General features: G+C 35.2%; 1 protein-coding gene across 15 annotated transcripts in view; it reads left to right on the forward strand.

The window, feature by feature from the left end:
• Positions 1-15,000, forward strand: part of FOXP2 (forkhead box P2) — a 543,660-nt gene that overhangs the window by 482,229 nt on the left and 46,431 nt on the right. For all 15 annotated transcript variants that reach the window (XM_057304321.1, XM_057304320.1, XM_057304317.1 and 12 more), the window contains 3 exons: positions 1-38; positions 10,887-11,100; positions 12,895-12,999. The exon at positions 1-38 is cut by the window's left edge. In XM_057304321.1, coding sequence (XP_057160304.1) covers positions 1-38; positions 10,887-11,100; positions 12,895-12,999 — 357 coding nt within the window. The remainder of the gene's footprint in view (positions 39-10,886; positions 11,101-12,894; positions 13,000-15,000) is intronic.

Consider the following 15,000-nt stretch of genomic DNA (forward strand, 5'->3'; position numbering starts at 1 on the left):
TGGCCAGGCGGCACTTCCTGTCCAATCGCTGCCTCAAGGTACATGCAAAATGTGGTGCACACGTCATTCCTCCTATGGCACTTTCTACCATTTCACGGCCTGTCTGCCTTATACCTTGAGAAATTTTGCTTTTATGACCTGCAGGTTTATTATTAAAACACGATCGTTAATGCAGTTGCATGGCCCATTTTCTTGAGACTCAGAAATTTTACTACGCACTTTTTTCAGGTGTGTAGTAAAACTGCTTTCAAGTGTTTTGTTGGATATTAAATGTGTATTTATTAGTCTTATGGCAGAAAATAATTTATAAGGGCAACACGATTTAAGCACTATTGAATATACACTGAAGACCTGCAGAGAATTAGATTAGTGGAAGGCTAACAACACTCCATTTAACAAAAGTGAGCTGAACAGAGTTTTGGTGGAGAACTGATTAAAAAAAAAAAAGTTCCTAATCTTCACACTGAAACTCTCACATATACAAGAGTCTGTATTTCTACAAAGCATATTCCATTCCAAGTTATGCTTTATAGGACCCCATCGTACATCGTGGGGCCATATTGATCTTATTTTCTCTAAAATACTATTGCCTGTGCATTTATTGTAAATTACAGCTTCAAAAAGCTGTCAGCTGTATTCTTCTTTTTCTGATAAGAAAACTTTGGATGGACTTTGATAATACAATAATATAGTACAGTAATACAACACTATAAATTATACAATTGTATATATTCATCATTTGACTCTTAACTTTTGGGAAATGGAAAGCATTCTTAGTTTCAAAAAAGATAATGGTAAAAAAAAAATGACTCCCTATGTGCTAAAATTCTTAGTAGAGGTTAAAGTCAAATATCATTAAACTTCATAAAAGCACATTCTAATTTGCATTTGGATTTTGTTGGAATGAACAATAATCCAAAAGGACTTTTATTTGTTACAAAGGCACTCACATTGTAGTAGTATTTTTTGTTCATTTTTCTGACTCGATAGGATATACTGAAGAAAATCAAGGGGTGCCTGGGTGGCTCAGTTGGTTAAGCATCCGAGTCAGACTCATGATTTTGGCTCAGGGTTGTGAGATCAAGCCCCATGTCGGGCTCAGTGCTGGGTCTAGAATCTGCTTGAGATTCTCTTCCTCTGCCCCTCCGCCCACTAGTGCTCTATCTCTCTCTCTCTTTCTAAAATAAATAAACTTTAAAAAAAAAAAAAAAAAGAAGAGAAGAAAATCAAGAACAATTAAATAGAAAAAATAAAATTAGGCAAATAGAAGGCAGTCTTTAAAATGCACACAATTTCTTTTGGGGCACATGAAATTTAAAATTTTGTAGTTAATATTTTTCTCTTTATCAAATTACTGTCTTCATGGCATATTTTTCCCAGAATCCCCTCCTTCCCTTGACTTCAGATCCTCTAATTCACCTGACTGAATCACTCCTAGGAAATCAAGAAAAATAAAGTTTAAATAGTGAAAGAAAAACAAGGCAATAAACCCACTTTTCTGCACCATTCCAAAGAGAATTGGAATAAACCATGGTGTCACCATGCCCATCAATATTCTATTCATAAACTATTGTTCTTTGCAAAAATAAATATGATATGAGGACAGATGAAGAAATAAGTTTAAAAAAAAGAAAGAAAGCTATGTATAAATTAATTCAATGTAAACAGATTTCTTTGGTAGAAACTACACTAAAACAAACAATAAATTTATCTCATTGGTTTTTTCGATAAAATTTATAGAAAAAATCTATATTTAGGATCTAATCATATAAGAATCTCCTCAGTAGAGAGAAGCCTGATCTACCATGATTTTATTTGAGTAAAACCATTGAAACAAACACTTCAAGAAAGATGGTTAGAGAAGCAAAATGTAATTTAAGTGCAATATTCTTCCAAAACAAGCAAACCAATATCTTGCCAAACAAGGAAATTTATTATGAATTAACCATTTTAATAGTTTTCAGATAAAAATTTTCTCTTGTTTCTGAACTTCTTTTATAGAATTATCATTTTTTCCCTTTTTTTCTATTTGTACTGTCTATAAAATGTATGAGAGATTAAACGCACAAGATAAAGAACATCAAGGAAAAGGAAATGAATCTGAAAACATTTCTGGGTTTGAGCAGAATATTTATTTATATTTTAAACAAAAAACATGAAAGTTTTCATTGTGTTTTCACTGTTTAGATGAAGTAGTGTGAAAAGTGCCGCTATGGAGACTCACCAGGCAAACACAGACAGAATGCGTCAGATAAACCAGCCACAGTAAAGGAGTATAATCTCATAGGATGGTGCTGGAATCCCAAAATTGGAATGGAAGAAAGTAAAAGAGTAATTAATTGTTAGATAACATAAGGCTGGAATTATTTCTGCCTTAGCTACTGGTTATTTCAGATAAACATATTTTAAATATTTAAACATTTTTATTATTGTTTTCCCAGTTCACTTTGCACCAAGTTTTTGGTTGGTTGATGGATTAGCCATGAAACCAAGTAGGACTAATACACAATGATGATCTCATTGTGCCTTTAAAAATATGCCATATTGGAGGTATTTATCCCCATGATTTAACACAGCCTCCTCAGGCTCCTTTTTAAAGCTCCAACTTCTTTCAACCATATATAAAATAAGTATATGAGAATGAGACAGAAGTAACAAAATTATAATAATTTTGCTAAGAGTAGGAGATTTATAGACATTTATCTCTGTGTTGCAAAATGATGTAATACAGCGTACCACCCTTTAAAGTAAATTCTTTTAAATATTAAGCATTTAAAGTCATCGTGAATATTACTGTAATACTGGATTTTAATGTAAAAGAGGCAATGAAAAGACCATCTCTAAATGCACATATAGAGTGACTGTAGGTATACAGAAGTCAAATACAAAAGGATGGATTTGTAAATCAATATCAAATAAAATACTGATTATGAAGCTATTTATTCCATGGATAGTACAGTTTATATGTCAGCTAGTAATTACTTTGTGACACATTATCATAATCCAGTACCACTGTCTCCAGGTAGTAGGAAATTATTGTGCATGCACTTCAAACTTTGATATGTTTTTGACATGAGATAGAAGTCAGTGTATTCAGGGGCGCCTGGGTGGCGCAGCGGTTAAGCGTCTGCCTTCGGCTCAGGGCGTGATCCCGGTGTTATGGGATCGAGCCCCACATCAGGCTCCTCTGCTGGGAGCCTGCTTCTTCCTCTCCCACTCCCCCTGCTTGTGTTCCCTCTCTCGCTGGCTGTCTCTATCTCTGTCAACTAAATAAATAAAATCTTAAAAAAAAAAAAGTCAGTGTATTCCAATACACAGTATAGTCACAGGCTTCCTATGACTACAGGAACTAGAATATATGTGCTTAAAACTTTCTTTCATTCCAACTTTCTACATGTTTTTGAATTTGTGAAACTGATTTAAAACATAACGCTTTTGTGTCCAGTCTGAAAAACCAAACAGGGAATGCTAGGATATCTAGCCAGCACTCGTTTGAACTAACACCTTCTAGAACTAGATGAGTTTGGAATGAGAGAACTGTTGAATAATATATAAAATGAAATCATTTTAAGTAAAATATAATAACGTCCTTTATGCTGAGTTAGGAATGTGCTCAAGTTTGTCTGTAGGATGAGTATTCGGCCAAAATCAGCTATTTGGCTTTGACTCATTCTCTGCTTATGGAAATCTAAATAGCCAAGCCTATTTCAACATTACGTCTGGCATCTTGATTTTTTGCCTAATCTGTGGTCATGTGCTTGCAGAGATCACCGTGTATCTAATTAGGGTAACAGCGCCAGCAATATGAACAATGCATGTCGTGCAGAATTATTGTTAACATCTTAGTATTCCCTTTTAAATACCAGTCAATCTCCAATTTGCAACTTGGAGGGAAACTCTCCTTTGGGGTTTTACATGCGAAAACTCTATCAGTAAGCTGAAGTTTAAGTGTACATTTATTATTGCAGTAATAAAACTTTGCAAAGTTAACCATGAATGCTGTTAACTTTACGTATAAACACTAACTTACAAGCTTGGGTGGCTCAGTCGGTTAAGCAACTGACTCTTGATTTCAGCTCAGGTCATGATCTCAGGGTCATGAAATCGAGTCCCGTGTGGGGCTCCAAGGTAGGCGTGGAACCTGCTTAAGATTCTCTCTCTCTCATTTTGCCCACCCCACCCTCCCTCTCTAAAAAAAACAAAAAACAAAAAGAAAACAGAAAGACTAACTTACAAAGCGTTAAATATATAAGGAAATATTAAGAATGTTGAGTTAGTTTTTGAGAAGTTGTAAATAAGATAGAAAGATGGAGATTAAATTATATCATAATTCTAATTGTCACATAATTGGTATACTCGCATGCATACATTAAAATGAATTTATCTCCGTTTAGGCCAGAAATCTTTTTAAAGTTCTGTTTGTCACTTCTGTATATCTTGAAGGAAGACTCCAAAACAGAATGTCAACTTTGCCATGTTAGTTTCATGATGGGGAAAACTGAGAAAATTATGGGTTTTTAAAATAAAATATCAAACTTAAAAAATGCAGCCTATAAAAATTTTAATAGTGAAATCATAAAAGGAATTTTTTTATATATCAGATGTACTCCAGTATCCCAGAAGTTCCTTCTTTAGTGGAGATATTTGCCTTTGGTCTTAGTTTTAACCGAATAGCTGTTTACTCCTTCTAGCTCAGCATTTGGGCAAAATATACACTCAGTGCACCTCTCATTAAACATAGATTTTAGAGACGGGCACTACACCTGCCGGTTAAAGTAGGCCCCCAGTCAAATATAAATCAATAATATGTTAGGTTTGGCAAATTATAAATGAACACATAGATCTCTGAAGGACAGCCCAGAAACTAGAATAATGGTTGCCTCTGGAGAGGAGAAGAAGGAAGCGAGAGGTGAAAGTGGGTAGGGAAATTTGATTTTGCAATGTATAACCTTCTCTATGATTCAGTTATTTTGTCCATGTGCTTATACTAGTGTTTTTTAACGTAAAATTTAAGATGAAAAGTGAAAATTACCTGATAATAGTTCAATGATTTCAGATCATTAAATATCAAATTGTTTTCATAAAATATATGAATGATACAAATATTTCTACCAAAATTTGCTTTTATTACTTTTAATTATACGTAACCCTAGAACATAAGCAGAGTACTATTAAATAAGATAAGCTAATTTTAAAAATCACAATAGACTTACTTTACATCATAAAGTATAAAATTATTTATTTAATATTAAAAATTAATTAGTAGACCTAGAAAATGAAAGGACATTGAAAGAATCTTTCAATCTTTCATTTTTTTGAGTGTGAAAAAGCTGCTAATGTAATTTTTACCAATAAGTAAAGCCATTGAAATTTTTAAACCTTGTGTGCCCCAAGGATGTATAATCTAGTTGTGAATTATCAAATTTTAATTAATTCTTAGCACAGCACTTGTCGCCCAGTAGTTACTCCACAAACTCTGAATCCAGGATTAAGGAATTATTGTTTAATTGCTTTACCTGTGGTATTACATGCGATTTGACTAGGAATTCATCCTTTTATTCATTCAACTTCCGGAAAAACAAACCTTTTAGTGCTTATTTGTAGTACTGGCAGTGAATGAGAGCAAGCCCAAGTCATCATCCCAAAGCCATCACCCATCATTATTTCTTGATATTCTGTCGTCATGGAATTTTAATTTTAAAATTGCATAATCATACAGCTTTTTGGCACTAGTATTATCTGTATGTATCCTTGAAATAAGTTACTAAGAAAACTGATTCATCCTTACTTAAGATTTTAAGTTGGCTATTATCCTCTCTGATGGTCTAGCCCACGGGTTCCCAGCTTGCCGGCACCCTACTGTTCCGGGCACTTGAACAACTCAATATTCATTGAGCTTTCATGCACTGTGGGCACTCCTATGGGCACTGGGACAGAGCAGTCAAGAAAACAGACAAAAGTCCCTACCACCACAAAACTTACATTGTAGGTTAAGTGAAATATATAGTGGTAAGTGCTAAGAAAAAAAAAAAAAAACAACAACTTAAAAGTCAGTATAGGAGAAGAGAAAGAAACCTTAGGAAATGGGTGGGGTTGAACTTGTAGACAGGGTGGCCAGGGACGGAGTCCTAGAAAGAGGTTATGTGAGCAATGACCTAAAAATGTGAGAAGCCCTGCTACGCATCAGCTCTAGAGCTAGTTACTTCACTTTTCTGTTCCTCAGTGTCCTCATCTCTAAAATGGGGATAATAATAGTAGCCTGGGGTCTTAGATTAGCACTGAAGCGTGGAGTTAAGTGACTGGTATATCAGAAGCACTGGGTAAGGTTCTAATAAAACAGAGATGAAGACTGAGTTGGGGTCAGAGAAGCTGTATAAACAGAAGCTTAGTTTTGAAGTAAGCTTATTTTGGGTGAAAAAATCTTGAAGTTTATAAATAGGCAGCCTGCAGATCAAGGGAGGGGCTGGAGATCACTTGATTTAATCCTAAGCCTACAGCCAGTATTTAAAACTGAAATAAATTAGTGTAATTGTAAAAATAGTTTGTTCTTATTATTTTTCTTTTTATCCTCAAATGGATTTGTAAAGTGCTGAGTTAAACAAGAGACTCAAGATTTTTGTTTTCTTGTCGTTGTTGTACCTAGACATCTTGGAACTGATGTGGGCGTTAACATTAGTCATGCGTCTCCAAGACAGAGACCACAGACCTCTTAGATCTCTTTGATAAGAGTGTTTAGAAGAAGAGCTCTGTTGCATAGAACACAGTTTAGGCAATATTGAATGCGTTCTATTACTGCCTGAAAAATCAGTTAATTCTTGCAAATCACCAAAACTTCAAAATTCACAAAACTTTCAAAATTCTACAAAACTGATTGGTTCCTTGTTTCATATTCTTAGTCTTGCATCCATAGAAAAGAGCTAAGCAAATTGTAGATGTGAATACTGTTTTGTAAGCAATGTGATAGTTTGCTTTTAACAACTTTCCTCCCAAATTATCTGCACATTGGAATCATGTGTGGAGCTTCAGAAGCAGACTGATGCCTGTGTCCTACCTCCAGAAATTGTGATCTCATTGGTTTGGGCTATGGTCAGGGCATCGGAAGTTTTAAAATGTCCTCAACTGAGTATTATATGCAGACACTTCAGGGAACCACTTCTACTAAAAGGAATCTCTTTTGGATATCATTATTCTCTGACCCTTTTCTGTAATCTTTAAAAACCATTTCCTTCTTCATTTAATTAAGGATCCTTATTTGGATCATGCAAATTATTCATCAAATGTTTATGTGCTTAGTATTTGTTGCCATATCAATGTGATATCATGCTGATACTACTAATTTTCAACACAAATGAATAGTATAAGAAAAGTCTGCTTTTAAAAGGTAAGTGGATACTTAGGTTAACTAAATTATTAATAAAATTCAAAAACTAAATTATTAATAACATCTTTAACTGATATGGTCTCTAAAAATATCTGAGAGTCTTCAGCCAAGATATAAAATTTTATCAGCCACTCAATCTGTTCGAATCAGCTAGTGCCGTTTATAATTCTTTAGACATTGGCCTTACAAGATGGCAGTGCTCACGAATAGTATGTCCTTCAAGAGCCACAGAACTTCCATGTGAAAACCCAAATGCCTTCGAGAACTGTGTGACTCTGTTATAATCAATTAAATCAACTACTATGTGTCAGACACATACCAGGCACTGCTCTTGGCACTGGGGATAGGTGGGTCCAGTAAGAAATCCCTACTCTTTATCAGTTTAAGATTACATTGTAGTAAAGGGAGACTGATGATAACACGTAAAACAAACAAATAATATAGTTTCAGAGACTGATAAATGATTTAAAGACAAATAAAGCAGGGTGAGGTGATGCAGAATGGTAGAAGGCAAGGCAGGGGGGGGCAGTGGTTGATAGGGTGGTCAAAGACCTCTCAGAGGAGGTGACCTTTGAATCATCTGAGTGAAGGGGGTGACATGAGTAGGTCTGCGACAGTCACCTGTGCTGTGGGAAGAGCCGGCGCAAAAGCTGACAAGGGAGCAAATATTCAATGCATTGAAGATGTAGAAGAAAGCTAGGGTAACAGAGTGAAATGTAGAGAGCAAGCAATAGATGAGGTCAGAGAGGCAGGCAAGACCCAGATAATAAATGCCAGCACTTCACAGGCCACAATAGGGTTTTTTGTCGTTGTTTGTTCCCCTTCTTTCCCTGTTTTGGGTTTGTGGAGTTTTGGGGGGTTTTTTTGTGTGTTTGTTTTGTTTTTGAAGTGTTCTGGAAATCCATTGAAGGCTTTGCCTGGAAAGTGCAATGACCTAATTTACATTTAGAGCAACAAATTTGGGCTGATATATGAAGAGTGGTAAATTATAGCAAGGCAAGGGGAAAGCAGGAAGACAGGAAAGGAGAGCCATGGTCTAGGCAAGAGTTGACAGTAGGCCAGAGAGGCAGAGTCAGATGGTGAGGGCTCCCATGCAGAAGATGCTGTCACAAAAAGGGTTTGCTAGCGGAGCCTTGTTGTGAGGACACCTAACTCATACAGACAGGTAAATCAAAAAGTTACAGTCAGAGGGGCGCCTGGGTGGCTCAGCCGGTAAGCGTCTGCCTTCGACGGCTCAGGGTGTGATCCCGGAGTCCTGGGATGGAGTCCCACATCGGGCTTCTCTGCTGGGAGCCTGCTTCTTCCTCTCCCACTCCCCCTGCTTGTGTTCCCTCTCTCACTGGCTGTCTCTCTCTCTATCAAATAAATAAATAGAATCTTAAAAAAAAAAAAGTTAAACAGTCAGAAAAGTTTCAGAATCCTAGGTTAAAGCTAGACTTAAAGCAATAATTAATGATCTTAATATAGAAATTATTTCCCATGTAACCGAGAAATACCTTCCTTTATTAAGCCATTCTCTTTTACACAGGAAAAATAGTTTTTAATAACTGGAAACCTGAGTTAGCCTGCCTTTTCTTCAGTCTTAGGCTGTTTTAAAATCTTCGGGAGCCAGAATCACCAAAATGATAGCTTTCAGTAAAACTATCTGTAAGAAATTGTGATAAGCATAGCAATTTAAGGGTACCACTGTGATGAATAGTTTGACCAGAAGTTATGTTTGGAGCAGTGAGAATTCTTCTATCACTTTGGGCTACTTACCACGATGTCTGGATTGATGATTTTTCTACTTGCAGGGGTAGGGGTGAGAGGGCTCACTCTCCTCGTCATCATGTTCTGCTATCGTCCCCTAGTCTCCCCTGCCTGTCCCATCCTGCTCCGCTCCCACACACCTCTAGATTGATCCATAGCACTTAGAGCATCTGAGGTACGGGGTGGGGGTACTTTGACTAGAACTTCCACCCTCATGTTAGACGTTGTAGATGAACATAATAAGGAACCTAGATTTTGGAGCCACAGTGAATTAGGTTTGAATTCTGTCCACTAGCTATGAGCATAGCGATTTGGTAACATCTTTAATATTTCTAAACCTCCATGCCATGCCCTCCTCTGTAAAATGTAATGATTCCTAACATCAGGTGAGGTTAATTGAGATTTTGAATGTAAAGCACCAGACTACAGCAGATGCTGAATAAGGAATAGCAATCATAATTACAACTGCATTTCCCCCTGTATATCTTTATTCAGTAGTTTTCGTATTTTTAATATAATATTTTCAGAGCAAAGGCATTCAAATCAGACTGCCTGGATTTAACTCAGAGCTCTACCACACAGAAACTTTGTGACCTTGGATACATTTTTGAACCTCTCTCTCACACTTTTTCCTTATCCAGGAACTGTTTAGAATATAGTTATCGATTCCATCGGATTTAGTGAGGATTGAGAAGCATAAGGTATAGAAAGAATACATGAAGGCGTAGTACCTGGTCCACATAAGTGCTATTTTGTAAGTCAAATATAAACAATAATCTCTCGATTCCTTATTTCAGAATTATAGTTAAAAGCTAAAGCATTGTGCCTTGATTTTCTGTTTCTTTCTTCTTAAATCTGGTAAATTTGCATGATCTGAACCAGGGTGTTGTTTAAAATGAGTAGTTCATTTATTCTATCAGTCATAAAATGAAGTTTGCGTATTATCTGCTTAATTGATCCACGGAGGTAATCATATTGGCTTATTTAGCACATCCAAGCGAGACTTATTTTGTTTGCCTGTCTGAGAAAGAGCAAACTAAAACTTTGTCAAAGTTAATTGTCAAATGTATTTTCCTTCTGAGTTGAGTGTTTACTGTTTTTCCCTGACAATTTTTTCCTGACATTTTTGTTTGTCCTCCTTACCCCTTTTTGTCTTTTCATTTCTTTTGCTATATCTCATTTCCAGTTCTATTTCTTTTTCAGTTCCTCACTGATAAAAAGTTAATACTAGCAATAAGTAGAAGCTGCTGTTAAAAGTCGAATAGTTTAGGGGCGCCTGGGTGGCACAGCGGTTAAGCGTCTGCCTTCGGCTCAGCGCGTGATCCCGGCGTTACGGGATCGAGCCCCACATCAGGCTCCTCCGCTATGAGCCTGCTTCTTCCTCTCCCACTCCCCCTGCTTGTGTTCCCTCTCTTGCTGGCTGTCTCTATCTCTGTCGAATAAATAAATAAAATCTTTAAAAAAAAAAAAGTTGAATAGTTTAATTTTCAAATAGAACTTGCTGGGTTTTTCCATTAATCCTTGATATTATTTCCAATACGATCATTCCCTACCATTCCCATATTGGTAGTCTTGAGCAAATAACTGATTATTCATGAGAAAGACTGTGGTGCTGTTGGTGTAAAGTGATTTATGATTGTATATTGATTATGCTGGTAACATCACTTTTGTTGTTGGCATTAATCCCGTAATAACACTAAGCTTGTTATATGAACTTTACCTTGTTATATTAGTGGGGCTTTCTTTCATTTTATAGCTGGCTTAAGTCCTGCTGAGATTCAGCAGTTATGGAAAGAAGTGACTGGAGTTCACAGTATGGAAGACAATGGCATTAAACATGGAGGGCTAGACCTCACTACTAACAATTCCTCCTCGACTACCTCCTCCACCACTTCCAAAGCATCACCACCAATAACCCATCATTCCATAGTGAATGGACAGTCTTCAGTCCTAAGTGCAAGGCGGGACAGGTAAATCTCATGAGATTTATTCTATATTTATCTGTCACCAACTTTTTCTTCCACCATTCATAAAACTGAAGGTTATGATTTATACTTAACAGGGGTAGAATGTATAGAACAAATTAAATAGAAACCTTTAGATTATTTATCTTATATATTATTTTCATTAGAGAAAGCATTTCAAATACTGGCGGTTTAATGGATTTGGTGGGGAATTTGCCTGAAGAAAGTTATTTTTTAACAAGTGCATGTGGAATTATTGTGTCATTATTATTATATTATTATAATATTATTATTTTTATGGCTAATATGTTGTGATGAACCAGATTGCTGAAATGAGAATATTTTACCATTTCTAAACTTAAGAACCCCTTTTGAATAATTAAAGATGCATCCATATCCCCCTTTACATATGCTTTAAAACATGTGCTTAATATATGTTTAAGAACATATCCACAGATATCAGAGAATTGATATTCTTAAGGATATAAACACAGGTGTAATAAAGCAGAAGATAGATATCTGGTTTGCCTTTTTAGTGTAGCATGATGGAATTTATAAATGTATAAACATAAGCTTATGGTGGTAGCTGAATAAACTTGACTCAAAATTCATAAAGAAAAATTACTTGATTTCAGTTACCGGTATTGAGTACATTATGCTAGATAATTTTCAACTTACTGTTTTACTTTAGTTAAATAAAAACAGCCCTTGTAAAAGGAGCACCCATGTATTTTTGTCCATTTACTTCCATTTATTTAAGCATAAAGCCATCTAATCAGGTTCCTTTAAAGCAATTTACATAAAATATATAAGCTAAAACATTGCTCACCATGAAAAATATCTTTTTAAGGAACAAAACATAAGTGCAGGATTTCGTAACAGAGTGACTTAGGCTCCTGTGGTATTTAGCTCTAAATACTGCATATTTGAATGTAGTGGATCAATAATATTCTTTTGTGTAGTATGAATATCTGCCTAGCAGCAACAAATTCTTTCTCATAAACAAATTTTTTTAGAGAAACATATATTTAATTACAGTACAGTTTAAAATAGGATGCTGTAATTTGGTGGTGTTTCTGGTCTTCATTTGAGTATCATGAAAAATTCTTCTTGTTAGTTTTCATTATTATAAAATGGTATGCTTCTGAATGCTTCCATGCTGTTGTTTTAATTGAGATTAATTTGGTGATTATATATTGCAGAAGTTGGTTGATTTTTCTGGGATCTCTTTATCTGACATAATACTCACTTATCAAAAGTCTTTGATGATTATAGAAGGATATAGCTAATGAATACTGTTCCAAAGTAGATTTTTTTAAATCAGCTGTAACTAGTGCAAATATATATGGTCCACACATAAATATTAAGCAATTTAAATGATCCGAAAGGTCCATATCATCTTTAAAAAGAGCATTTCAAAAATCTTATGGTGGCTGTCCTATTACCTTCTTAAAAACACAGGTTTATTTCACTTGACCACATATGAATATATATTTTTTATTTAGAGGTAAATGTTACATTAAGGTCATATGGCAAGATTAGCATATGATATTATACAGTCCTCTTAGTTTTTCATCCTTTATTAACAGTCATATTTGGCTCTATTTCTCCTCTAATTGGAACATCATCTAGCCTTGGCAGTTGAACTATTCAATAGAACGATTAAATTTTTCTGACTGCTCTGAGCTGAATTGACCTGTTTTGACCTGTTTGTCACTGATCGTAACCTGACAGGCGCTAGCAGCCTGCAACGATTATGGCTTTTTGAGATGAATCTGACGCCCTGTTCTTTTGCTACAGCTCGTCACACGAGGAGACTGGGGCTTCTCACACTCTGTACGGCCATGGAGTTTGCAAATGGCCAGGCTGTGAAAGCATTTGTGAAGATTTTGGACAGTTTTTAAAGTAGGTTCCTTACCTTTTTTAGGGAAGGGGGTGGGTTATGTGGGAGTGTTAGGCACATTGTTGTAAATAAACAAGACAAAGCTGAAAGGAGGAAGTCAAAGTCCATCATCAGGCACACTCTGCGCTTTCTGTGTGTTCCAACAAGTGCATGACCGACGTCAGGCTAAGAAGGTGACCTCGTCTTTACCTCTTCATCAAAATATTTTACAAATCATTCAGTAGGGGTTTTTGAATGAATGGAAAATAGTAGCCTACAGTAATCGTGTCATTAATAATTGGGATTCACTTACATTTCACGTTTTTAATAAAAATTTTAAGTAAAATTCCATGAGGAATCATAGAATATATATAATTTCAAACAGACGTATTTTACGGGTTTATTTTTTTTAATCGCAAGCCTGCTATTCCTTAACTTTAAATAATGATGTTTAACATATATATATATTTAACAACAAGAACGATGATATGAAAGTTAAAAGAGGCTAAAATTAAGAAATAAATCTATTTCATCTACGTTGTTGTTACTTGTTGCCCTCAGAATCAGAGAGCAACGTGCATGGCTGTGTATTTGTATGGTAAATTGCATGGCTTCTCTAGCTGAAAATCAAAATTTGGTGTAGCCTTAATTTCTTCATACAGCAATATATATTTTTTTTTAATTTTAAGAGGTTCCTTTGCAAATGAGAATATCCATCTTTTATGAAACATTTTCCGTGCACAATTCTGCTATACAAGAGATCTAAACAGAGAGCTACAGATAGGTTTATGGAGATGAGTAACTTCGCAGGCTGAGACTCTTATGTTGTCATGGAGCAGCTAACAGGGTGAATGAACTGTTTCATGCTTCATCAACAATTAAGTTAATTAGCTCATTTGAAATTGCACTGCTTTGTTGCCAGGATGTTGGCAGAAACATCAAAAAGATGTGTTTACAAATGGTAGACTACAGGGTATAGAGTAAAAGCACCTTAACAACAAGGCACAAGTACTTGGCATCATAATAACTTTATAACGGAATTACAGTAAGACTTCCGCAAGGATTTTTTTTTAACTTTTTCCATTTCTGACCAATTAAAAGAAAATTTGCTTCCTATATTATTTTGGCATTTGTAAATGGCCTTAAATAAAAATTTGCACTGCTATTACACCAGAACAGTAGTGAGCTACCATTTTGTTGGGTATGAAAGTGATTCAACTGTTCTAGGCAAAGAGGGCATTTCAAATGTTAGGTAACTTCGCTCAAGTTTTCCTCTCTACAAAAATAACATTTGTTAAAACAAAGACAAAATATAGGGACATTAATTTTTAACAGCTAATTTCATATCTCTTCATTTGAATATATTCACCCTTACCCAAGTGTTATGTTATTCCTTGTCATTAAGATTCTTAAGAGGACTATTGCTACTATTTCTTAAATATGGTCATTTAAGCCATAGAACTAGCCCAATCACCATTTTATTGCTCCAAGTTGTGCTCGCTGACAAAACTAAGAGTAAGCTTTTAAGAAAATATACATATTTTTCCCTTCAGTGTCGTTTTCCTTTATAACACATGGAAAGGAACACTTTTATTCGTCGCAAATATTTATATATATTTTTATTACTAACAAGCAGATGAATATGAACCCTCATTTTACCCTCCATGGTTGTTTTTCACATTCATGCTAGTATTTTTCAGAAACTAAGACAAATTATAAGGAGGCAGAGGGTAAGGGGAAAAAAAGAAAGAAAGAAATTACAATTAAAAAAGCATTTCCTTTCAATTAAATACCAACTTTGGTTCCAAAGGCTATTTTTCCAACCCATTAACTTTATAGAAATGACAGAACAAATGACAGTAGATTGTAAGGTCTTTCTTTTAGTCCATTTTTGTTATGATATGCTTTAGATTCTCTTACTCAGAAATCTGTGACAAATTCTGTTAATAGAGGTAATGCCAGTACACAGTACTGCAAAAAAGTATGTATTAGATACATTTCCATCCTGGTATTGTCTTTTTCTT

The sequence above is a fragment of the Ursus arctos genome, unplaced genomic scaffold (genome assembly GCF_023065955.2).
Source record: "Ursus arctos isolate Adak ecotype North America unplaced genomic scaffold, UrsArc2.0 scaffold_3, whole genome shotgun sequence".
In the NCBI taxonomy this organism is placed as follows: Eukaryota; Metazoa; Chordata; class Mammalia; order Carnivora; family Ursidae; genus Ursus; species Ursus arctos.